Raw genomic sequence first — 27,944 nt, forward strand, 5'->3', positions numbered from 1 at the left:
TCTTTAATAATAAGAATAAATTAATAACTAAACTAAAATGCAATCTTCAGCTAATCTCAAAAGGAATATCCATTTCCATATTGTACGTAATAATGTTGTGAAGCCTTAATTCACATATATCATTTAAAACGATCTTTTATTTATTGTTATAGTAGTATATTAACTAAATAGTATAGAATATTAATATTAGCATACTATAACATGACATCAGTATATAAAGTTTTAAATAGCATTATTTATTTACAAGGTATGCAGACAGAATTAAAGTGTATTTAAATGTACCCCAGCCGACGGTCATGGCAATGGTGTGGAAAGCTCGGGGCGGACCATTGAGGGCATTTCTAATGAGGAAAAACACATGAGCTGCATACAAGATGTTCCAGGCAAACGTGGCCAGCAGGAAGTACTGCAACAGAGCTGTGATTGCTGTACAAGGACCCTGATCGACATTCTCCTGCACATCTGAAGAAGGATATATATATATATATATATATATATATATATATATATATATATATATATATATATATATATATATATATATATATATATATATATATATATATACATTAAATAGAATGAATGCATCTAGCAGACGCTTTTATGCAAAATGTTTACCCATCATGTGTTCCTAGGGGAATCGAACCCCCAACCTTGCGCTTGATAGCGCAATGCTTTACTCTATATAATATATAATATATTTTACATATATGAAATATATATACAAGCACACATACAAATACCTTTAATTTAAGGTTTTTTCTTTTCTTTTCTTTTTTTCTTTTTTTCTTTTTTTATCATGGTAACTTTGTTTTTTCCATAGCTTTGGTGAGCATTTGACATTTTTTTTTTTTTTTTTTTTTTTTTTTTTTTATAGTGCTGCTTGAAAGTTTGTGAACCCCTCAGATTTGCCTATATTTCTGAATAACAACAACCTAAAGAAATCATCAGATTTTCATGCAAGTCCTGAAAGTTGACAAAGAGAACCCAATCCAACAAATGAGATGGAAATATATGTCATTTATTTATTTAGGAAAATGATCCAGTATTACACATCTGTGAATCTCTAGGATTAGCTGTTAATTTGAAGGTAAAATTACAGTCCACCTGTTCAGAGGTGCTTTTAATCTGTGAGATGACAGGTGTCAGTGTGTGCCTTGTTTTATTAAAGAACAGGGACCTATCAGAGTTTGGTCATATTTTTGAAAGTGTATCATGGCACAAACAAATGAAATCTCTGGGCACCTCAAGAGAATTGATGTTGCTCACCAGGCTAGAAAAGGTTTCAGTGCCATCTCCAAAGAGTTTGGACTACAGTCAGACAGATTGTGTAGAAATGGCAGAAATTCAAGACCACTGGAGTGCTCCACCAACAAAGATCACTCTGATAGCAAGACGTGTAAAAGTCCAATAGGTTTTAAAGGACTGCAGGCTAACTTCTAAGCAACTAAAGGTCTTTCTCACATTGGCTAATGTTAATGTTTATGAACCCATCTTCAGGAGAACTCTGAATAACCATGGTCTCCATGGCAAGGAGAAAGCCACTGCTCTCCAAAAAAAAAAAAAAAAAAAAACATTGCTGCCCATCTGCAGATTGCTGAAGATCATGTGGACAAGCCAGAGGAATACTGGAGAAATGTTTTTTGGATGGATGAGACCAAAATAGAAAATTAATTAGAGTGGAATATTTAATGTAAATGTGTACACTGAAATGAAAACAGATTTTAAAATCATGCCTTACTTAATTACTTTTCTGACACCAGGAAAAAGAGTTTGTACGCATGGTCTAGAATGTCCGTAAGGTGCATACATATATACGCCAGGTTTATTTTTTTAATAAATCCCAATATATATGTATAAAACTGCGTACGCAATTTCCTATTTTGTGCGTACGTAACATTTAGAAATGAGACCTCTGGAAAGTTGGAGCACAAAGATGAACTTCAAATCAGCTAGCTTTTATATTATCAAACTACTGTGGACAATTTTACAGAGAATTTTACTAAAGCAACTGGTAGATGCTTTTATTTTATGGAAAACATTCAACTGGAAACTATCCAGAATTTGTATTGATCTATTCTAAGAAGGTTGAAATCTGTACTAACACCTTAATACAGTAAACTTTCTTATTTCCCATATGTTCACATTATTTTGTCTGATCACTGCATATCTTTGTTTTTTATTATTGTTATTATTATTATTTTTTCATTATGTTTAGTTTACAGCTGCAATTCAAGATTTAAATGAGTCATCTTTGTTCATGGTTTTTTATAATGAGATTATTTTCATCTTGTTCTGAGTTCCTTGTTCCTGGTTTCCTGCACCATGGTTCTTTATTTGCAATAACAGTTTTTATAAAAGCTTTTGAATTCTGAAATGGCTCTATGTTTTAGAGTATAGGATTCGTTATTCCTGCTTTTGTCTGTTTCTTTCTTCTGTTGAACACAAAAATAAAATATTTTGGCGAATGTTGATAACCAAACAGTTGCTGGTAGCCACTGACTTCCATATGGAAGAGATAGAGAATTAAAAACTTGAAATCATTTACTCACCCTCAAGCTGTTCCAAACCTGTATGAGGGTGAGTAAATGATGACAAGTTTAATTTTTTTTTTGGTAAACTACATGTTGGCCCCACATGTCATTGCTTGCTCGGTGGTTTGTTACATGTTTGGGGTTTGTTGTGCTGTTACTCATATGCCTTTCTTGTGGGAGAGTATTATATATATATATATATATATATATATATATATATATAGTAACAATGTTCGTTGTGAAGGAAGGAAGACGGCGGGTCGGCTGTTACTACTGACTGCTTTTTATTTAAAAAATAATAACAAAACAAAAAGGGAACGGAAAATAACAACAGATAACACAAATTCCTTAGCTTACAGCTTACAGGGAATCCAAAGTGCACCCAAACACCAGACCTGTTGGTTATTGGAGGATCTTCTATTTCTGGTCTGTTAAATGCATTAGACATTTTGCAACGAGCCTTCAGCGCGTGCTGAGTGAGTGAGCGCCTTATCGCGCACATATCGCGTCTAAAAACTAGCTCTGCTACTAAATTTATTTCAAAATTGTAATCCATATACAACTATGATCAGCTGTTCCTTCATCTTGGCTGAGCTTTCAACGTTGTTAAGGGAAAGGATGAAGCTGATTGGTTAGTTCTTGTCACATGACCCGCGGTGCGCTTGCGGCATTCTGAAAAGTTGACATGTTTTTACATTTTGCTGTATCTAAAACGTACCGAACCGTACCAAACCGAACCGTGACATCAGTGTATCGTACCGAACCGAACCATGAATTTTGTGAACCGTTACACCCCTAATATATATATATATATATACTGTTAGATCTTAGATCAGATTAGATCTTCATCTTGCCTTTTGTAAAACTTATCCATGACAATGTTAATATGTAACAAATAGTACCTTAGATTGTAGTTACAGTATGTGTTGTTTCACATTGGCTGAACCTTGAGATCCATAAAGATTAAATAAAACAAACCACATGCATTTCCAGATAAAGTTTTTTTTTTTTTTTTTTTTTTTTTTTTTTATGGCTACAATGTGAATTTAAATCCATAATTTGTTCTAAAGCAAGTCCAAACAAAATTAAAGGCTAAAGCAAAGGTTAAAGGACTGTCTGCATTGTAATATCTTAACTTTCTATCAACTTTACTTGTACAATATGATTATATGAGACTATGCATTTGATATTAAATTTAATCAAAATGAATGTCAACAGACAAATGGTTTTCTACCACAAAAATGTATATAATATTGTCTGTTGTCCTCTTTTTGTGTCCATTATTTTTAAGGTCCCCCCTTTGATTCATTCTTAGAATCCAGTTTATGTCGAGTCCTTGTCTTTAGATAAGACTGCAGTGTGAATAAAAGGAAAATCTGAACACCCTTTAAAGAACAGAAAATGTAGTGGTCAGTCACCAATCAATGCAAGACAGAGATATACCTAATATCTTAAAACATCAGCTTGAATAAATCGAACAAAAATATTTTCTGAACATAAAATACAGTCCTCAGTGTTAGTTTAAATTAAAAATGATAAGTATAGTGTATTAACGCACCTGTGTCGTGTTGCAGAGACAGAAGGCCACACTGAGAATGATGTAAAGTGTTTTGTCATGAATGATGAGCACAAAGTAACCAACGATCCAGGACAAACCGAGCACCACAGCCAGAGAGAAACTACTCAAAATCTTCTTCTTCATAGGAGTCCCCCGTGAGATAAAGGACCAACATTAACATTTAAATAATATAGAATATATGAACATTTAAATAATATAGAAAATATGAACTATTACAAAACTGCAAATGTTGCCACTCTGAGAGTTACACCTCAGATACTGCTCACATGAAATAATTCCAAACTTTTTTAACCAAAATTATATTTTAGTAAAGGAATGTTGTTAACAGCATCAATTAAGATTACATTAATCTTGAGCTTTGTTTTAAACATGGGCCATTCAGTTACGGTTCAGTTACGTACCTCTTGAGGTTGGGATTCGCACAGCAGATGGTTTGAGAGAAGTAGACAAGCAGAGATGTGTTAAAACACAACATGACCGCTAGAGGGAGCAAGAAACCCCACAACATCGGCCGCTTCGGATCAAACCTTCCCGCCTTGTCCAGAGACGCCAACCAACAACTACAGCAATAAGAAGAGAAATAAAGACTGAGAAAAACTGGGGAATGTGTAGAATGTGTGGGAATGTTTTTATACATTAAAAATATCTGTTTACACACAGAAGTACAAATAAAAGTTTTTTTTTATTATTATTTTTTTTTTATTGTAGGATATCCACATTACTTCCCTGATAGGACACGTACATCACACAGTATTTGATGTCTGCATTTACATCTGTATTTGGTTATCTGCAATATATCTATAGGACGTTTCCTATCAGTTGTCAAATAGACGTTTAGGAGATGTCTTTAGGATGTTTATGATTTAGAATAAATGTAAAACTGGCATCTTAAAGACATCTATCTGATGTTTGTATACAGATTCTTTAAAGATCTTTAACAGACATCTTGCAGACGTACGTGTGCTATCTGTGTTGTAACCTTAATGTGCAAGCTTCTGGTGTAAAAAAAAAAAAAGTTAGTTTAAAAGTACAAAAACAGTCCATTATGCTGCGTGATGTTTCAAACTGATGTGCAATCATTTTATTTTAATTAATTTTCATAATCATAAAATCTATGGTTTGTAGGTTTGTAGTGTAAACCCTGATAGCACATATACATCACTGAAACGTCTGAGACCTATTTTTTGAGTGTTTGCTCATTTGCAGTTCGTCTATAGGAAATTTAAAAGAAGTCTTTAGGATAATTATGGTTTAGGGATGAATGTATCATTACATTGAAATTTTGGATCCATGGCCATGCAACTCCCCACAGATCCAACCCATTCTCACTCCAAAGGCGTCAAAAACTGAAGCATGGTCAAGCTCCCCCTAGCGTCACTTTTATGAAGCCAAATGTGCCTCTCGGTGTCGAAATATCAATGCACTATGACCTTCATTGCTTTCAGTGGGAAACTTATGGCGTCAGAATTTCGACGCGAGGACATGAGATGTTTATCGCTATTAAATCACGTTCAAGAAGTCTCATTCAGCACACATCGCGATACTTGCCATCAGTCCCACAGTTTGGGTGATTAGTTGTAAATACGCTCTTTCAATGCCTTTTATAAAATGTATTCTGTCTTCTTTATTAATCAGATTAGTGCCATATGTTTAATCGCTGTATTATATCGGTAATCTGCGGCTGTCTTTGAGTTTTATTGTGTTTAAATAAATGAACACAGCTGCTAATTAGTGTGATTAAACTCTATCTGTCACGTGAGGTGCCATAGACCATCGATCCATTTTATATTAATTTCAGGTTAAATTATGTAAGTTGTATTTGTAGTAAAATCATGGTAATCACGACACTTGAAATAGTAATAAATGTTAAAACACAGTAAACGGGACATTAGTAACTGTAGTTTTACTATGGTATATTAATAATCAATACAACAATACAATAATCACAAAACCAGCTATGTTTGAATCACTGTAATGTTAGTGATTTATGTGCTTTTATATGACAGATATCACAGTAATCATATGCTCTGTACCATGCTTTTAATACCTTTCAATGTAAATCCAAAAAAATAAACAAATAAAACAAATTATAAATAAATAAATAATACAAAAATTATTGTTCCGTCTTGCAGTTCATTCATATCAGTTTATATCTAAATATTTTGCTCACAGATCATTATTAACATTCTGTATATAATTCAATTTTATTTTCTCTCCCTTTTTTATTATTTTTATTTTTATTTTGAGCTGAAAAGACGTAAAGGAAGCAGTCATCCCAGTGGTGTTTCTGGAGAGGTATTCCTTCAGAAATGGAGAAGGCAGAAAGCTGCGGAGGCAGACATTTGCAGCAGTATGTGATAGTTTGTAACTTTTATCAAATATTCCTGCTGTTATAATTTGTACAGCATTTGTTGTTTCTTAAACTGTTGCACTGTCCAAATACCCACACTTGCCATCTTTGCACTTGACCACTTGATTACTTATTTGACATCTTTCCTGTATTTGACCTAGTGTTCAACTGAGCATGATGAACACTTTTGACGAATGACAAACTTTTCATGACCTGATGACTGTGTTTCCCAATCCTGGTCCTGGAGAACCCAAGCACTGCACTGTTTTGGTGTCTCTCTTATCTGACAAACACACTTTTGAGTTCTTGGAGTCTTCACTGATGAGCTGATGAGTTGAATCAGGTGTGTTTGAATAGGGAGACATCTCAAATGTGCAGTGTTGGGGTTCTCCAGGACCAGGATTGGAAGCCACTGCCTTATGGGACGCGCTTATGTGTTTACAGAGATTTTTAATATCTAATTATCAATATTTCACATACTGTACATTGGACAGCTTTCCGTGACCTCTTGTGAGATCTCGGCAAAAAGTCTGACGATTTATTCCAAAACATGATGCATGATGGGATACACTAATCGTTGTATAGCGCTTCGGAGCAGTATTGGAGAGGTTTAGTGTGTGTTAAGGATGCTGTGCTTTGGCATTATTAAGATCAGGGACAGTCTTGTGCACACAGATTGAATTCATATGACTATAGCTTGCTATTAATGACTTGCTTTCAATAATGGATGCATTTATCATTTAATTATACAGCATCTTTACAGAGGCTGCTTTCATGGTCTAAACAAAACCCAGTGTAATGTATAAGTTGAATGTAATTTAATAATATTTCCTTCATTTCTGTCTTACAGGATTGTTTGCAAATAACACTGTAGTTTTTCGTATTGATAAAGCATTGTGTCCTCTTTTTCAAGCTTCATACAGTAAACTTTACTTGGTGTCTTCCTACTGCTTTTATCATAAAAAAAAAAAAAAAAAAACATCAGTTCTCATCAGGAGTTTTAGTAAAGGACATATTCACACACAGTCATCCCCTAGTTCCAGTCATGAAGTGAATTCATGATGTAATTGTCAAAGCTAGCAGGTGTTTGTTTTCCTGAACACTTTCTTCTTCCATTGTGCGGACAATCAGTGTTTATTTGATGCTTTTCTGATAGAGTTTTATAGATGATATTGCACACTTGATTTGCACGTCTTCATGGTGTTATTTTGTGAGTTTGAAACATTTACATTGTGTTGTAAAACATTTTGGTCAATTTAATTTATAAGAAAATGTATCGTTTTCCAGTGTTATCTGAATGACATACTGTATTTATTGTTTTGTTTTTTAATAAAAGCATTTTCATTTGCATACTGAAAATAGTTAATGTTTAGAACATAACTGCCTTTTTATTCTTTATGGTGGCAAAAACGAGCTTGGTGACAGAGTAATTTGGGTACGTCTTTAAATGAGTTTGACATATCAATAAATAATGGAAGATCCTTACAAAAATATGCATGTTCATTATGCTTTATGTATTTATTTGTTCATTCATTCATTCATTCATTCATTCATTCATTCATTCATTCATTCATTCATTCATTCTTTCTGTTTTTATTCCTAGAGTTCAAATGGTAGAGAATGGTAAATCAGAGAAACACAAATGTGAACAATTTTAACTTTAAAACACAATGTAATATACAATGTACATTTTAGAAGCACATCATTTGATTAGTAAATATATTTGTCTTTGGTCAAAAAGAAAAAAGAAAAAATCTTAAAAATGTGTCTTATATTTAATGAGAGGAATCTATCTGTTGGATACAACTGCGACTGCTGGGCATGTGCACATCACTATTGCCCAATTTTTGTCAAGCTGAACAATGGAGGAAGGTGTAGACGTTAATAAAAGAGAATCTAATAAGTAGCAAATTGAATCTATTGTTAACAGAATCTATCCCTTCAGCCGGAAAATGAAAAACATCTGTTATAAATGGATAAGGAAGTGTGATGCCACTGCTCAGATTTGATGTCATTGGCTGTGAATTTTCAGGAAAGTCTGTGGTTGGACTATCTTTTAACCCATGTTAAACAGCGCATCATGTTAAAAAGTATGTTTTGCTGCTATCATCACATTAGTAATATATTAAGTCAACAATGAAATGTTGCTATCTTGAGAAAAATGACATCTTTAGCGAGATCCTAACCCTAACCCTAAGCATAACTTCAATGAACTACAAAAAACAGCCCCTAGTTTTGCCTTTCCATAGATAGAACAACGGAGGCTTGTGGATAATGTAGTTTAAAACTTTTTATTAACGAAACAAAATAAATTATTTATTTTTAAGGAAAACTGGATATCAAAATATGTTCATTGTGCAAACCTCTATGATATATTTGAGAGGCAGGCTGAAATGTGGTATTTTACAGTGAGCAATATTTAAAATGCCTTTATGCCAGCTTTCCATTTATTTCTGAAAACTGAGCTCAACATTATTTTATCAGCATAGCACAAGTAATAATCCTGCCCATTTTCTCTTTGATATGTTAATTGGACTCTGATTTACAGCCATTTGAAATGTACAGTTTTGGGCTCTTCCGGGGGGTGCTACTGGACCCCTGGGGGTACAAGGGCTGTGAAACCTACATATATGTATTCTCCTCATCATGGACAACAAACTGAGTCATATTTATATCTGACAGTTTTCACAGTCCACCGTTTTCTATTCTTAAATCATGGCTATTATACCTTTTGACAGGACATTTTGAGGTCATCTGATGAAACATGGAAAAATTTGAAAGAAATTATTTAATAATGAAAATAATAGATTATTTATTTGATTTTTGAAGTAAATAGCAATAAATATAATGGATGAACCTGCAACAACTTGCCGTTATCTATTCCCCACTGTTAAGCAGTAATCAAGGACCCATTGTGATACTTCACTATTACACAAGGACAAATTAATGCAGTGCTAAGAATACTAATATATATATATATATATATATATATATATATATATATATATATAAAAGTGAAAAATAAAAAACAATCCAAATGAAGTTTAATGGACAGAGAGCTCAGCTTATGTTCTGCGTGATTTTAGCAGGGTGAGCAACTATGACCCTTGAAGTATTGTACACTTACCATTCTTCAAGCTGTTTTAAGACCTTTTGAGAAGCTTTTTCTTTGAAGACAATTTACCACATCCTCTTCTTTCAGTCCTTTCAAGAGCATCACTTGGTCAAAACCCCTCATTTGGCTGATGAGATCATCTGTACAAATGAAAATACTGCAATAACAATTTAATTCTACAAGAATTAAGAAAAAGTTACAGAGGCAAAGGACTTGCTCACGAGACTGCATTAGCACGTGTAGTTCTCAGTGAATGGAGTTTTTGCCTCTAGAATTCATCTATTGTTGCCGTAAATGTGTCTTTTTTTCCTCTAGAATCTTTCTCCAAAGTTCCTGACTTCTCTCGAAAAATGTGTTTTAGTCTGTGCAGTGCAAGTTCTTGTTTCAAACCAATCAACTATCAATACACAATTTATAACACAACATTTACAAAACAATGAAATAATGTCAATTGGTGTTTATATCAACTAAACCAATTTCATGATACTTTTCTGCTTTTAAAACAGGTGGTGTGTTTTTAAAAACATAAGATAAAAAATGTCCAGTCACACTTTGCTAACATGCTTTAATTGTAATAGTATATATATAAAAAAAAATATCAAGGCTGACATGAACAGTTCTGTTAGAGATCATCATAAAATGTTGTATAACACAGCATTGCTTCAATACACACATACCAGAGGACTTCTGTTTGTTTGAGCACAAGATGGCCATCTTCATTCCTCATCCTGAGCAAATCATTTCCTTGGTCTTCCTTCTCTTCTGAAAAACAAGATAATCTCTGTGTGCAATTAACACTGTTGGGAACGTTACCTTAAAAAAGTAATTAGTTATAGTTACTCACTACTTCTTCCAAAAAGTAACTGAGTTAGTAACTGAATTAACCTATAATAAAAGTAACTCGTTACCAGGGAAAGTTACTATTTGCGTTACTGTAAAAAAAAAAAAAAAAAAAAAAAGTTGCCCAAGATTTTTTTTTTTTTTTTAGAAGTTTTAACAGGTCAGTTGAAATTAGTAGAACAGACAGGTGTTCGTACATAACTTTCAATATTTATTGCACGTTAACAGACAGCAAGAGTTTTATCCTGCACTTCAAGTATTATCTTTGTAAGAAAAGTGTTTTTGGCCACTAGATTTGTAGATGCGTGTGTCACACATTACATGTACACATTACATGCACGTTCTTGCCTTTGAATTAATTTGAAGTAGTGCTTATATCTCCACCTTGAAAATGCCAACTTTTCATTGGATTGCTCCTGACACGCCATTTCTGCTGCTGCTGTGAATCTCTGTGTAGCTGTTGCGTGTGTGTGTGCAGTGTTGCCAACTAATTTTCAGAGAAAGTTGCTAAAGGAAGGTTGATTTTTTGCTAAAAGTTGATAAATGACGCTGTGAGGTCATTGCGTGATGAGGGTGCTATGTAATCACAATGCAAAATTGTGTTTCTGCATCAAATCTAAGCAAAAATACTTTATGTTAATTTATATTTTAATTTAAATAATAATAATGCATAATATAATATTAAAATATAAACAACTGTATTTTTTGAATTGTTGAACACTTACAAATCTTTTGAACAATTTCAGATTTATTTTTTTAGCTTGTAAGCTTGTAAAACTACTACACATTCTGAGCAATAGTTTTAAGTATTGTATAAGTTAGTATGCTCCACTCCAAAAATAGGGCAAAATCTATTATGTTAATATGAAGGAATTTTTCGTATAGATTTTTCACAGGTTTTTTACCTGCATGTTTAATTACGCATTGTATTAAGTGTTTTCCGTTTACAATGGATAATGTATAATGTCCTGAGAAAAATACTAGTACCTTTTACATTTTTCTAGATATTGTTCTTGCAATGTGATAAGTGGTGAGCAATCAGTTACAAGCTAACACGGTGTATCATTAATGAACAATTATTAAATTTTTATTATTATTAATAAATCAAACAATTGCAAACAGCAAGTAACTTGATTTACATTATGTGTACTCATCTTTGGTTTCCTCTTTTTGTGTATATTAGATGAAAATGTTAGCCTTTTTTTATCATTCAAGTCAAATTAAACGTTGCTAAAAGTTGCCAAATAAATGTAAAAAATTGCTAAATTTGTTGCTAGGTGCTTTTTGGAAAAAATGTTGCTAGTGTAGTCTGAAAAGTTGCTAAATCTAGCAACTAAATTGCTAAGTTGGGAACACTGTGTGTGTGTGTTTGGTGCCGCTGGCATGTGTGCCTGCATGTGTGTAAAAACACTGGCTCTGATTGGCTACCATGAAACACAAGACTCTGCCTCATCCAATCATAATCGCTTATCTCGTTATTAACCCACCTGTTCACTCGCTGTGTGAGCCGGGGTGCATTCGGATTGCATAGTTTATTAAATCAATGCATAGTAACGCACTGCATTTAACGTTCAGTAATATTAACGGCGTTGTAACGACGGGAAAAGTATTTAGTTAGATTACCCCGTTACTGAAAAAATTACGTCGTTACCTAATGCCGTTCTTTTAAACGCAGTTATTCCAAACACTGGCAATTAATATTGCTCATTAAACATATAATTAAGTTAAAGGGACAATAAGTAACTTTTTAGGTATTTTTTTATCTAAAATCAATATTTTTATTCATAAATATGCCCTCAATGGTGTACAAATACCTATGCCAATGTTTAAACTAACTAATTTTTTCTTTGCTTGGTTGTTATTATATAGATAGACAAACATTTATAGTTAAAAGTTAAACAGGCTATTTGATGAATAGCAGCTACTGAGTAATGTAGCGAAGGTGCTAAAAACTAGATTTGTAAGTTTTAGTTTTTGTAACCCAGAAATTCTATAGAAATATTTTAATAGAGCATACGATTTTTGATGAAAATTCATTGCTATTGCTAGACATAAATTGTACAAACCTCGGTTGCTTCTCTTCTCTGCCTTTGTAAACTTTCAATTCTATCAAGATCGTCTCTAGTAGCTGCCGGGCATCTTTGTCGTCGTGTTATTGACTCTCGCTCTCCTCCTCTTCCTCGTTCACCTCCTCGCCTAGATCCCACTGATCCACTGCCTCTCTGTCCTCTCCCTCTACCTCTACCTCTTCCTCTCCCTATTGTTGAATCATCTGATGATGATATCTAACAATGCACATAATTCAGAAAATAACGAATAAAAAAGATATAACTACTAATTACAATATTTCATGTTTTCCACAGTCAGTAATTCATACTGTAACATTCGTTTGTTAGTTGTCATGTTGCAGTTTGTTTGAAATAACACACCTGTTCACCTGAAGGAAAACTCGACGGAGTGCTATTAGAAAACATCCTGTCAAAGCTTTTTGGTACATATCGCCTACTGTTGATGCAATGCGCATTTGAAAAAGCGAGGCGCTGGAGAGTAAATTTAGTTTGAATGCAAAATACAATTTCACCACTAGATGGGAGTAATTCCTACTTACAGTCCCTTTAATTCAAAATAAGATTCAGACCAGAGCATTGGATAAGTAAATGTTGATGTTAAATGTTAAAAATATTCTAAAAAATGTACCTGGGAAGGGCTGATCATGGCAAGATTCACTGATTGAGTAATAGCTCTTTTAGTTTTTAGGAAGGTTTGTGAGGGTTGGCTCTTAAAAGAGCTGTTGAGCTCGATATTGTAGACCTGAAAAAGAAGAACAGCATTATCTGCAAACAATCCTGTAAAACAGAATGAAGGTAATATTATTAAATACTTGCAACTTGTAAATTACATTGGGTTTTGTTTAGACCATAAAAGCAGTCTCTGTAAAGATATTGTATAATCAAATGTTAAATGCATCCATTATTGAAAGCAAGTAATTAATAGCTAGCTATAATCATATGGATTCTTTTGATAGTGTCAGATGAGATAGTCTTGGGGCTTGTACAATATCATACAAGTGTTAAACTGAATTAAGCACTATACAACGCTTAGTGTATCCCATCATGCATCATGTTTTGGATAAATCGTCAGACTTCTGCCGAGATCTCACGAGAGGTCACATAAAGCTGTCCAATGTACAGTATGTGAAAATTGATAATTAGATATTAAAAATCTCTGTAAACACATTAGTGTGACCCATAAGGCAGTGGCTCACAATCCTGGTCCTGGAGAACCCCAACACTCCACATTTGAGATGTCTCCCTGATCAAACACACCTGATTCAACTCATCAGCTCATCAGAGAAGACACCAAGACCTCAAAAGTGTGTATGTTAGATAAGAGAGACACCAAAACAGTGCAGTGCTGGGGTTCTCCAGGACCAGGATTGGGAAACACAGTCATCAGGTCATGAAAAGTTTGACACACACTTGTGGTCATCATGCTCACTTGAACACTAGGCCAAATACAGGAAAGTCGTAAAATAAGAAATGAAGTGGTCAAGTGCAAAGATGGCAAGTGTGGGTATTTGGACAGTGCAACAGTTTAAGAAACAACAAATGCTGTACAAATTATAACAGCAGGAATGTTTGATAAAATAAACAAAGTATCACAGACTTACTGCTGCAAATATCTACCTCCGCAGCTTTCTGTCTTCTCCATTTCTGAAATGTAATTCAAAATAAATTGAATTATATACAGAATGTTAATAATGATCTGTGAGCAAAATATTTAGATTTAAACTGATATGAATAAACTGCAAGACTGAAAAATACATTTGTTTATTATTTATTAATAATAATAAAAAATGGTGGGGGGGGGGGGATTTAGTCTTTGCCCGGTACAGAACATATGACTATTGTGATATCTGTCATATAAAAACACATAAAAACACTAACATTACAGTGATACAAACATAGCTGGTTTGGTGATTATTGTATTGTTGTATTGATTATTAACATACCATAGTAAAACTACAGTTACTGTGGTAAAAACATGGTAAATGTCCCGTTTGCTGTGTTTTAACTTCCCATTTCATTTATTACTATTGTAAGTGTCGTGATTACCATGATTTTACTATAAATACAACTTACAACATTGAACCTGAAATTAATATAAAACGGATTGAAGGTCTATGGCACGTCACGTGACAGATAGAGTTTAATCACACTAATTAGCAGCTGTGTTCTTTTATTTAAATGCAATGAAACTCAAAGACAGCCGCGGATGACCGATATAATACAGCTATTAAACATATGGTGCTAATCTGATTAATAAACAAGACAGAACACATTTTATAAAAGGCATTAAAAGAGTGTATTTACGATTTCTCACCCAACCTGTGCCACTTGTAAACTGATGGCAAGTATCGCGATGTGTGCTGAATGAGACTTCTTGAAAGTGATTTCATAACGATAAACATCTCATGTCCTCGCGTCGAAAGTCTGACACCAAAAGTTTCCCACTGAAAGCAATGAAGGTCGTAGTGCATCGAAACTGCGACACAGAGAGGCACATTTGGGGTCATAAAAGTGACACTAGGGGCGCTTGACCATGCTTCGGTTTTTTACGCCTTTGGAGTGAGAATGGGTTGTGTATACTGTAGAATTAAATATAGATTAGAATATAATGTGCCTGAAAGTACAGTACACTGTAGTCTTAAATATACAAGAAGCAAATGTGCGAACAGGTTGACACTGTCAGTATATCAGTATGAGGTATAGAATGATGAATATCTTACTGATAAAGTGAATAATAAGTGGAGACATGTATATGTTAAGAGGCAGGTTTTTTAGTTTATGAGGGATCTTCTTGGGGAAGAAACTCCTCCTAAGGCTCTCGGTTTTTGCCATCAGTCTAAAGAAGCGCTAACCAGATGGTATCCATTTTCGCAGGACACGTCCTGGCCAGGATTTCGATATTGCCTAAAATATCCAGGTTTTGGCTTTGGTTTCCTGTTTTCATACTTAATGACAGTAATGATCATTTGACCAATAACATGCAGACATTGTATGTAAACGACCAATCGTGGTGCGTGAGAAGGTGAGCTCTCAAGGTACTTTATACAACAGTTGGTCTGTGCAGCAAAAACAAAGCCAAAACATGGATATTTTTGGCAAAATAAAATAATCCTGGCCAGGACGTGTCCTGCAAAAATGGCACAATTGGCCAACCTACAGCAAACTGAAAAGATGGTTACTAGGGTGGATGGAGTCCTTGATGATTTTAACAGCTCTGTGTCACGGTTCATGAATGCACCGTTTCCAGCTGTATTCATGTTACGTCATGTTGATTATTTCATGTGGGTGTTGCCGCTGATCGTCTGATCAGCGGCAGGTTCATCTCATTCCAGCTGCCTATTTAACACCCTGTCTTTCGTCTCTTGTTTGTCAGATCGTTGTTTGAGGTCCTCCGTGTTAGATGTCTGTTTCTCGTGTTCCTGCCTTGCTTTTTCTCCTGTTTCGGTTCGCTCTGGATTACTACCTTCACACACGGATTATCGTCACCTCACTCGGATCTACCACCACCGCCATCCCTACCAGCGCACTCAACTCACCAAATCACCAGTCTGTGCTGCCATCGATGTTCCTGTGTCACTCTTCAACCTTCCATCATCACATCTTGTACAATAAACTCTGTTTACTCGCTTTTGCCTCCTGTTTCATTTACCAAGCGTCACATTTTGCTTTTGCAGCGTTTGAGGTAGATGTCCTGCAAAGAGGGGAGAGCAGACCCGGAGATGCGCTAGGCTAAGTTCACAACTCTCTGCAGGGCTTTGCAGTCTTGACTGGAGCTGCTCCCATACCACACTGAGATACACTGAGTCAATACATTTTCTATTTTCTATAGACTCTGAATTTCCTCAGCTGTCGCAGATGGTACAGTCTTTGCCTGGGTTTATTAACATGTGTTTGAATGTGGGTAGTGCAAGAAAGAATGTGAGGACAAAATAATTGTATATATTTTTATGTTTGTAGTTTATTTAAAATATATTTAATTTATTTTTCTATTTATTTTTATTATTATCATTATTACTAATTTTGAAAAGAGCTGAAAACATATATTTTATTTTTATAAATTGAAAGAACAATATTGTTTGTTTTTTTGACATTTATTTGTAACATTTATATTATATTATATAAACTTTCATTTCTAACAGTTCATTTTAATGACACATTTCTAAATGAAGATCACTGCAGACCAAGGCTGCAAGCAGCGCACCTTGTTTGTTTTCTTTATTTTATAAATGCACAAAGTTTTGTTGCTGTTATTATGTGTGTATACAAATAAAAGTAAACCCTTTACAGATTTGGTTGATGTATTGCACTTATCTGTACGATCAAAACTGAAAGTGTAATTTAAGTTATTTTCAGGGATATACATGGGGATCGACTCCAGAGGATTAAGAACTAAAAGAGATTTAGATGTTAATGTTTATTGAAAAAAAAAAAAAACACAATTTAAGGTCACCTTTTGTGAAGATAAGCGTTTGCTTTACTTGTGCTCTTGACCCTTGACTTTTTAACAATAGTTTTTCTCCGGGTGCTATAGCTGTGTTTATGAAACACATTTGTTATGGTAAGAAAAACCCAGAGAAAATTGTTCAGGTTATATTAGCCATTTTTGGGGGGGGGGGATAAGGACTTCATTGTCATGTGGTAGGTAGGTTCACTAATGTCAGTGGTAATATAGTTTAATATTGATTACAACAGCATTTAAAGGAAATAATATGAAGAGCTTAAAAAACACTTTGCACACCAGTTAAGAACACCTGTACTGTGTACACACGCAGACATCAATAATCAGCATAGGAATCTCAACAATAGTGATGATCACCAGACAGATTCATGCTGCATTGCATTCTGGGTGCACCAATTTTAACTCATCCATGGCTCCCAGCAGGCATTGCGACATGAATAAATTATGCAGCATCATTTTTATTTTTATTTTTGGTGACTTTTTACTGCCTTATTTTGTTACTTTCAAAAATTGATGAGAATGCTGAGATTCACATGCTGATTCATCGTGTCTATGAGCACCGAAAATTAGAACCTTCCTATGAGCCATATTTATAAAAGTTGTTTATAACATTTTTCTCACATTAATATAACTACAACAACACTGAAAGCATAAAAGCACTACAGTTTTGGACAAATGGCAATCAGAGACTCAGATACATGACTTTATCATAAATTCCTTGCCATCACATGCATGTTTGATATACAAAAAAATTTAGACAACCAAAGATAAACTTTAATTTAAAAAGTCAAGTGTCAAGATGCAACTATAATAACCACCATTCCCAAAAATTGTAAGTTAAAAAAAAAAAAAAAAAAAACATCTAAACGTTAATTCTCAATAACTGGTTAGTAATGCATGAAGCTGGTGATGCTATTTGTGGAGATGATTAATCATTTTCTGCTGAGATCTTGAGAGATTGAACGTCTTCTTTTATTTCAGTTGATTTCATCTAAGGCTGTGGCTGAAGTCATTTGTAGTTCTTGTTTCTCTTTTCTTCAGAGATTCTGCTTTTTTTTACATCAGCTTTTCATCACTAATGCTCAGATCACTTAATTAATCACATACATCTCATTAACTTTAACACTGCTTCAGTGTTACTTTAAAGGGATAGTTCACCCCAAAATCTAAATTATGTCATTAATCATTCACCCTCATGTCGTTCCAAACCCAAACTGTGTTCCGAAGATAAACAGAGGTCTCACGGGTTTGGAACAAAATGAGGGTGAGTTATTAATGACATTATTTTGATTTTTGGCTGAACTATCCCTTTAAGAGGGCTTTTACCCTGGGCTCGTTTGCTGTGGTCCGAGCGCGATTGTTCCCGGCGCCGCCCACAGCTTTGGCCTGCTTTCACACTCAACAGTTGTATCAAACCCAGGTGCGTTTGCAGTCACCTTGTGTCATCACAAACGAAAACGCATGGAGAACACAACGCGACTGAGCTTAATTGTAATTTTTTGTTATTTCGGTGCTATTATGCGAAGCATAATAATTAATTTTAATTATTTAATTTAAATTAATTTAATTTGGACTTTTATGAGTGTATGGAATCAACTTCGGCTCTCTCGTGTGTTGAGGAAACAATCACATTGACAGTGTCACGCATGCGCGGGAAACTTTACTTCCCGAACAAGTACACACCCGAGTCCATGTTGCTTGCACATTCATGCAAACCGCGCCACAGTTCGGGAGCAACCGAACTCAGAACACCTTCTCCAGGTAGTCTCGGGTTCAGTACCCCAGTGCGCACCAGGGTCCGATGATAGCATTCACATTAGCGATTTTTTTAGTGCTCCGTTCCGCACTAAACTGCCAGTGTGAAAGCCCCCTAATGCTCTTTTAGAGTGGGACTATACATACTCTGAGCAGTGTTAATTTAACACTTGGGAATTTACTGTGCAGCATTGTGATAATTACAATAGAAATATCAGAATGCCGGAAGGAATATCCAATATGTGGGGCTTTCGAATATTATGTCAACACACTGTGAACAAACTGTAACTTGCTTTAAATACAATAATCTGTCAAATGCATAAATGTAATCAAAGCTGAAATAAGGCCACTGGCCACTTCTATTTTAAATGTGTGTTCAGACACAAACAGAAAAAAAGTGTAAATGTATTTGTTTTTTTTTTTTTCAGTGTGTTTGTTGCCATTGTATGTAATAATTATACCCAAAGAGTCCAAAGATGTGCGTGTTTAGGTCAGCTGATGTACTGAAACAACCAGTATGTTAAGACTAGAGCATTTTAATTACACAATTGGGGGTAAAATTAACTGAAATGTCTTGATAATGAGTTCTAATATAAGGGGAATTTATGCAGTTTGTAGAACTTCCATAGACAGTATACATATAGGGTAAGAGTGGAAAATATCAGTAGAATCTGTACAGTAAATGGCAGATTGAGAAGCAGCAATAAAACAGCACAGTAAAGGAGCAGTACACAATAGTACTTGTGGTTAATAATAATAATAATAAAAATGATTTGTTATCTATTTTTATCATCTCATGATGTTGAGTTGACAGTTTGGACTCTTTAGTGCTTCAGAGAGCAACTTCACTCCGGAATCCTTCAGGTCTGCCTACCTAGCAAAACCACCTAGACAGAACAAAGAAGCTTTCAAAAACACACAATTTCAGATAACTCTATTTAGACAAAAGTATACCCCATTGAAAAGCAATAAGAACACCACTGTGATGAAGGGGTGTACCTGGTTTACAACACGCTTAAGGTTTTGTATGTTACATAAGTTCATCAGCATGAACTAGCAATGAACAACACTGCCACAAAATGTATTCATATTTGTTCCACTTGTAAATAAATAAATGTAAATGTGAGACTGGACTCAACAGAGAGATCATATACAAACATGACAACAAGACAAAAGAAGATGGAAAATTCAATCAAACATGGTGACACTGAATGATATTTATATTAAAAATATTTATTGAAGGGAAAAAAAAAGATGAGAAGGCAGATTGAAGAGCTTGTGCGTATCAAATTTTCCATCCAAAAGCAATTTCAGAAATTACCACAGCATTGAGAAAAACACAACAGTCCAACATACCACAGAGAGATCTCAATAGTACTGAACATTACAAAAATGTTACTTTAAAAGCATCACTCAACAAGAAAGCAAGGCTGAGCTCACCATTCAAAGCATAATGTTGTTCAAATAAGACAAGTTTAGCAAATTATTGATGCATGTACAAGTTCAGTTGCATGATGCACAGGCATAGATATATCCAGCTTTAGGCATGAGAATCACAGCGAAACCACTTCACTAAATTATGTTGTGTACAGTATTCATTATATATGACTTAAACTGTAAGTGATGTCTTGAATATTTAATGTATATTTAAATAAATCTGTTCATCAGAACAATCATCAAAACAAGTTATGATAGCCACTCTGTAACTGATTATATTTCCAACGACAAACTTGAGCATAATTTTATAATTAGATTTAGACGTTAATGCCATATATGCAACTTACATGTTTACATACATTTTTATTGAGTGTGTTGATTTAATTTAGTTAAGTTATGAGAAGTTCATTAATAAAATCTATTAATGGCGTTATATTTGGCATCCTCAATTTACAGCATTTTTACACAAGTGTCTTAAACTTTGCACAGTACCGTTGCTTTGCAGGTTTCTTGAAGCATTTTGGAGGTATTGCTACAGTTCTTCTCATTTTGTCCTGTTTCTTCGTGGCATTCCAGACAGACTGGATGATGATGAGATCAGATCTATGTGTGGAGCACTGGCTTCTGTCAGACTACTTGTGCAAACAAAAATCTCACTGGATTATTGCATTTAATTAATATATATATTTCAAGGATCACTATCAATAAAATGCTCAGATATAATTCACAGAGTAATACACCATTTGGAGTCGAGTGTATTGCTTGTTGAAGTCGTGGGGAAGTCTTGGCCTAGTGGTTAGCGACTTTGACTCCTAACCCTAGGGTTGTGGGTTTGAATCTCGGGCTGGCAATACCACAACTGAGGTGCCCTTGGGTGAGGCTTCAAACCCCCAACTGCTCCCTGGGCACTGCAGCATAAATGGCCGCCCACTGCTCCAGGTGTATGTGTGTGTACACTTTGAATGGGTTAAATGCAGAACATGAATTCTGAGTATGGGTCACTACACTTGGCTGAATGTCACTTCACTTTCACTTGATTTCTTGTGGATTATTGTTTTGTTTATATCAACTGTTTGGATTTCATTCTTATGGCACCTATTTACTGCAGAGTATCTCGAACTCTGTGAGATGCATTAGGTAATAAAGAGCAATAATACTTTTGGAATAAGCAGGTCATATTGAATAACCTGAGACAATTGTCTAAAATCAATACTAAACAGTAAAAATTAAAACCAAATCAGATTGGTGTGCAGTGTGAACAAAGCCAAAGAAGCTCCTTAAGACAATTTCTTAAAATATCTATCTAAATATTCATTTAGTCTTCATTCATTTAATCAGGCTTCACTGCATGATGTATCACCGTTGAGGAGAAGACCACAGTCTCACCAATGATCTACACCAAATAAAAAGAAGAGTTTTGATAAGGAAAGGGTGGTTTGTATATTACATTGAGTTAGATATTGTAATATATTTAATATTACCTTTGATGGCCTTTTCAGATAGAGTCAAGATCTGTGGATTTGTAGCTTTCGTTGCTATCTGGTGTCTTATTTTTCCATAAAAAAAAAGTTTTCTTGTATAAGCCTATTTCTGGTGCACGCAGAGAGTTAAGAACAGCTGGATTTGAGTTTAAAAAAGGCCTCAATGTGAATAAAATAAATATCTGAACACCCTTTAAAAAAAAAAAAAAATGAATACAGAAGCATTGATAATCCATTATAAGCTTTTTGTGAATGTTTGTGCATTGTGCATTAACCCACCTGGGTTGTGTTTAAGAGACAGAAAACCACACTGAGAATATAATGTAATTTTTTTTCTTGGGCGATCAGCAAAATGTAGCCTGTGACCCAAGACAAACCGAGCATCACTGCCAGAGAGAAACTACTCAAAATGTTCTTCTTCAGAGGAGTTTTACGTGATCTAAACAGCAACAGTGTGTTATGGATGAAATATATTCTCATAAATCCATTTTGGTTGATAATTGTTCATGCTTTTTGGTACTTACTTGTTTAATTTAGGGTTGGTCCTGCAGATTGTGTAAGAGAAGTAGAAAAGTATCAGTGTGCTTGAGATCAGCATGAGCAGTAAAGGGAGCAAGAATCCCCAAAGCATGGGTTTCTTTATACTAAACTTTTGCTCGTGGTCCAGTGAAGCCAGCCAGCAACTGCAGAAAAATGACAACTGAACCAACATTTCTGAAATCAATGTAATATTAAATAGAGTTAATTAAAATAAATGAGTAAAGTTGATCTTTAAAGTTAAAAATATTGTGTTACTTACAACTCTTCTTGTCGATAACCTAAAGGATCCTCCACATGGTAAGTGGAACCCAATGAAATACCAACAATAACAGCAGGCAAACCTAAACAGGAAAAGCTTTATAGACACTGATGGCTTTGCATATTGGAGACATGATTTGATGATTAAGATTTAGTCATATGTTTGTTGTGAAATTAATACCCAGAATGTATGGGAGTGGGAGAACAAACTAAGCAATGTTTTGCAATAGTCCTTAAAATGTTTGTTTTCATTATCGGGGGAAAAGAAAAATTATTGCAAGGGTGCCTCCCTGTCATGCATGCACATGAATAATTTTCTGTACAAACACTTTAATATTATTAGCAATGAACCACATTCCTTTTAGGTTACAGTATAGGATCCAGATTAAAAATAAATCTTCATAAGGCTACAGTAGAGACGTAAAGTTATAACATGTAAATTGAAGGCTATTTGACATTTTTAAACGATCTAACGGCTGATGCTGCTCCAATTAGTTGATTTTGATTGTTTTAATAAATCTCTTTTACATTAAATAAAAAAAGATACAAAGCAGGTAAAGTTAAGTGTACAATTAATTATAAGAGGACAGTTTCACATTTTGCATATGCGTTACAAAGTTTAAATATTTTTACATGCAATGATACAAAAATAAAACCCAAAAACATTTGTAATGAAGAAAAAATATGTAGACAAATATGAATAAATGTTGTGCGTCGCACTCAGCATCATGCGCGACACAAATCTTGCACTCTTAATATTTTAAGGAATAGAATAGACTCCTGCATTTAAATATGGGTGCAATTTTTTTTTTTTTTTTTTTTTTTTTTTGGAGTTTTACTTAAATTGTATGAAAGCAAGTAAAGAAGGCTCCCTTTAAAATCACTGAAGTTGTCAATCAATTAATGCTTTTATTTACATTGTGTGTACTTTGTTGATTATAATGGGAGAACTTGAGTTTATTATTTATCCATTTATTTCCAGTTTCAGTGATTTAGCTAAATCTTGTTTTAGTTTGGCCTAAGTAATGGGAGCGAAATTATTTAGTGCCTCATCTTTTACTTAAATAATGGACACAATTTTGTAATTTGAAGACCGATAGCTCTTCAGCTGGTGAGTTTTTTGTTGTTGTTTTTTTTGTTTTTTTTTGCATTATCATTTAAAAGAACCAGCTCATAAGAGTCATTTGATCATGAATCGGACCACACTTGCACTGTATCGGACTACACACAACACTGGCATAACAGCAATACAAATGTGAATATTTATACCATTTAATACATTTAGCCATATGTTATTTTAACCCATACTGTAACCTGTTTGAACACCTTTACTAAGAAGTTTGTCATAAATTAAATAACACATAGGTGTTTTGTGCATGTTCAGTGTATCCTACCCCATCCAACAGCCATGGCGACCCATGGAAACCATGGAGGTGTTCCAGACAGTGAGTTTCTTAAGATCAGGAACAAATTAATGCCGTACAGAGTGTTCCAAGTGAACGTAGCCAGCAGGAAGTACTGAAGCAGAGCTGTAATTGCCGTACAAGGTCCCTGATCTGAGTACTTGTGGTGATCAGACTTAGGAACTATATTCTCGCCAGATATATTTGTAACATTTTGGACAATATGTTTGACAGGGTTGTTTATGCCGAGGATGAAGAGAAGGTAGAAAACCATCATACTCAAGCAGATGTTCACCACTAGCAGAGTAGGGCTGCCTCCTCTTGACTTCCTGTGGCATATGTATGAATATGAAAAAATTACTGCTTCACCACTGCAAAAAAGCTGTATGCCATCAGTTTATACCTATACCTGGTTTTGATTTGGTACAATGCTGTTACAGACAGACCCAGAACAGACAGAACACAGCCGGTGATGCTGATCCCATTCAACTCTTCAGAATATTGATAGTTGATATCAAATGCCTGCAGAAAAATGAAACCCGCATTAGATTCTAGTGAAAATGGTTTTAATTTACAGCATCATAGACTCTACTTATCCATTTAACTCTAATATAAATGGCACTTGCATTATGATATAAATATATCTTACCATCAGAATAGCAAAGTTAGCATTTTTTTGTTTTTTACAGCTGCAAACTGCATCTCCCGAGTGATTCTCAATTTTAGTGCAACCATCAGTGATCCAGTCCTTTTTACTGTAACTCCAAGACACGCAGGCAAAGTCATTGAGGGACATTGTTGAATCGTTCTGAAAGTTCAAAGATGTATTCATTTATCAACATCATACTTTTACAGATCTGTGTCGATGTATTTTTTTGATAATGAGGAACATCACATTTTAGTTTTATACACTCTTAAAGGGGTCATGGAATGCAGATTTTTATATTGTTTCTTGAGGTTAGTTTATAAAGTTAGCTTTGCTTCACATAAAAAAAGATTTGCTCTATTATGGCCCAATCCCAATCCTACCCCTTAGCCCTACCCCTTTCCTCTGTCTCGATTGTCTTTTGGTTGGAGGGGAAGGAGAAAGGGGAAGGGCCAGATAACCCTTCAAACGAAGATTTTTCGGGACCACACTTCAAACGAAGGGGTATGAATTATCTCGGAAACATGGCTTGCTACAGCGAACAAAAAGACACATAAATATAAGCATTTTTAGCATTAATAAAGATTTTAACGAAAAGTAATCATTTGTTTTATGTTACATTCAATTGTGAGTTCATATTAATGGTCATGTTACTCAATGAAACGTTTGAAAAAAAAAAAATCGCTAATATTTGCTAACATCATATCATTACAGACTGCATGATAGTGCCACAGCATATGTCTGATCGGGGAGATAACAGCCGTAGACATTGATGGGGGCTAATCCTCCCAATAATTAGAAATCGCTAAACCATTTTCTAAAATATTGCCCTATTTGAGAGAGAAAGAGAGAGAGAGAGAGAGAGAGAGAGAGAGAGAGAGAGAGAGAGAGAGAAATGGAAGTTGCGTGTAATCGCGTCTGTGCGTTTATCTTTTTAGAGTGAGTTTACTTTAAAACAGTGATTGTATCCTCTCGTCACTGGAAAATATAATGTAGCGATTCAGTATTTAATCTGTATTTAATAAAAGTCATGGGGCAGCTTTGACAAGTTTATTTTCTCCTGGATGTGTGAGCTGCACGATTTCCGATATGTGTGTGTCAGTAAGCAGCTCATTAATATAGAACGATAAAGGCTTTAATGCACACCAGTATATGTGTGTATTGTAAGAGTTAGATGACGAATGATGGCATGTGATGTCGTGGTAGTGGTGTCCCAATCCTTAGGGGAATATTTAGGGGAAAGGGTAGGGGTATAAAATAGAATTGGGATTGGGCCTATGTTGTTTGTGTTTATATTGTTATCTGTCCTGACGTTTTCATGTCGAGAAAATAACATCTACAGTAGACAAAATATGCTGGAAATAGGATCACATAGTGAGCAAGCAATTACGGCCAAGTTTCTCCGCTCTCAAGATATCCTGGCAGATATCGCTAAGTGCCCGGGCTCTCTGTGGATTACCCTCTCCGCAGGGAGAGGAGGCAAATGCGAGGCTACAGAGCCGGCATGTTAGTGAGACTATGGAAGCGGCCACAATTATTTTCCTTATTAATGTGAGATCCCTCGCTAACAAGATGAATGACCTGAAACTACTCGTTGCATCGTTCAACATTGTTAAGGATTGCTGCATTTAATCATTTCAATAGACAAATTCACTTCATCTATTCCAGATACAGTTATTGAGCTAGCAGGCCACACAGTGCATCGCTATGACAGGACCAGAGACTCTGGTAAGAGCAGAGGAGGGCAGTTATGCATTTTTGTGAAAAACAATTGGTGCACTAACACCAAACGTAAACACGAAATGTAAATAGTCAATGTTAATAGTCAATGTCAATCAAATTTAAAGTTTGGGCTCATAAATATTAGATCACTCACACCAAAAGCAGTTTTTGTAAATGAAATGATCACAGATAATAGTTTTGATTTACTCTGCTTGACTGAAACCTGGCTAAAACCAAATGATTATTTTGGTCTAAATGAGTCTACTCCACCAAACTACTGTTATAAGCATGAGCCCCGTCAGACTGGTCGTGGCGGGGGTGTTGCAACAATATATAGTGATATTCTCAATGTTACCCAGAAAACAGGATACAGGTTAAACTCTTTTGAAATACTTCTGCCAAATGTTACTCTGTCAGACATGCAAAAGAAATCTAATGTATCTCTTGCTCTGGCTACTGTGTATAGACCACCAGGGCCGTATACAGAATTCCTAAAAGAATTTGCAGATTTCCTCTCAGACCTTCTAGTTAAAGTTGATAAGACACTAATCATGGGAGATTTTAATATTCACGTTGAAAATGTCACCGGGCCCACTCATCGTTTTAATCATACACTAGATTTAATTATATCGCATGGAATCGATCTTACTGCTATAGATATTGTACCTCAAAGTGATGATATTACAGACCATTTCCTTGTATCGTGCATGCTGCGTATAACTGATATTAACTATATGTCGCAGCGATACCGTCTGGGCAGAACTATTGTTCCAGCCACCAAAGAAAGATTCGCAAATAACCTGCCTGATCTATCTCAACTGCTATTTGTACCCAAAAATACACATGAATTAGACGAAATTACTGACAACATGGGCACTATTTTCTCGAATACATTAGAAGCTGTTGCCCCGATCAAATTGAAAAAAGTATACCATGGTATAACAGTAATACTCACTCTCTCAAGAAAGTAACTCGTAGTCTTGAACGCAAATGGAGAAAAACTAACTTAGAAGTTTTTAGAATTGCATGGAAAAACAGTATGTCCAGCTATAGACAGGGTTTAAAAACTGCTAGGGCAGAGCATATACACAAACTCATTGAAAATAACCAAAACAATCCAAGGTTTTTATTTAGCACAGTGGCTAAGTTAACAAATTACCAGACGCCACCTGATTCAAATATTCCACCAACGTTAAATAGTAATGACTTTATGAATTTCTTCACTGATAAAATAGATAACATTAGAAATACAATAGCGAATGTAGATTCTACATCATCTAACACTTCAGCTTCATCCATCGCACCCAAAGATAAACTGCAATGCTTTACAACCATAGGACAGGAAGAGCTAAATCAACTTATCACTGTATCTAAACCAACAACATGTTTATTAGATCCCGTACCCACTAAATTACTGAAAGAGCTGTTACCTGTAGCCGAAGAACCGCTTCTCAATATCATTAACTCGTCGTTATCTTTAGGTCACGTCCCAAAACCATTCAAGCCTCTTATTAAGAAACCAAAACTAGATCCTAGTGTACTGGCAAATTATAGGCCTATTTCAAATCTTCCATTTATGTCTAAAATTTTAGAAAAAGTTGTGTCTGCTCAATTGAGCACCTTCCTGCATAAAAATGATCTGTATGAAGAATTTCAGTCAGGTTTTAGGCCCCACCATAGCACAGAAACTGCACTTGTTAAAATTAGAAATGACCTGCTCCTTGCGTCAGACCAAGGCTGCATCTCATTTCTAGTC

At 34.9% G+C, this 27,944-nt stretch overlaps 2 protein-coding genes across 4 annotated transcripts in view; both read right to left on the minus strand.

Annotated features, from left to right (window-relative positions):
• Nucleotides 1-27,944, minus strand: part of LOC127942648 (adhesion G-protein coupled receptor G7-like) — a 92,454-nt gene that overhangs the window by 36,547 nt on the left and 27,963 nt on the right. For 2 of the 3 annotated variants that reach the window (XM_052538504.1, XM_052538503.1), the window contains exons 9-16: nt 24,470-24,628; nt 24,230-24,342; nt 23,812-24,149; nt 22,419-22,500; nt 22,144-22,302; nt 21,899-22,058; nt 21,620-21,810; nt 19,914-21,531 (exon numbers count right to left, since the gene is read on the minus strand). In XM_052538504.1, coding sequence (XP_052394464.1) covers nt 21,634-21,810; nt 21,899-22,058; nt 22,144-22,302; nt 22,419-22,500; nt 23,812-24,149; nt 24,230-24,342; nt 24,470-24,628 — 1,188 coding nt within the window. In that variant the 3' untranslated portion in view covers nt 19,914-21,531; nt 21,620-21,633. Of the gene's footprint in view, nt 1-19,913; nt 21,532-21,619; nt 21,811-21,898; nt 22,059-22,143; nt 22,303-22,418; nt 22,501-23,811; nt 24,150-24,229; nt 24,343-24,469; nt 24,629-27,944 lie in introns of those variants that run through there. The other variant, XR_008149365.1, reaches the window with a different exon arrangement.
• The window catches only part of LOC127942477 (adhesion G-protein coupled receptor G7-like), a 163,515-nt gene continuing 139,315 nt past the window's right edge, over nt 3,745-27,944 (minus strand). Inside the window, exon 10 of the mRNA XM_052538191.1 lies at nt 3,745-3,919. Coding sequence (XP_052394151.1) covers nt 3,821-3,919 — 99 coding nt within the window. The 3' untranslated portion in view covers nt 3,745-3,820. The remainder of the gene's footprint in view (nt 3,920-27,944) is intronic.

The sequence above is a fragment of the Carassius gibelio genome, chromosome A22, assembly GCF_023724105.1.
Source record: "Carassius gibelio isolate Cgi1373 ecotype wild population from Czech Republic chromosome A22, carGib1.2-hapl.c, whole genome shotgun sequence".
NCBI lineage: Eukaryota > Metazoa > Chordata > Actinopteri > Cypriniformes > Cyprinidae > Carassius > Carassius gibelio.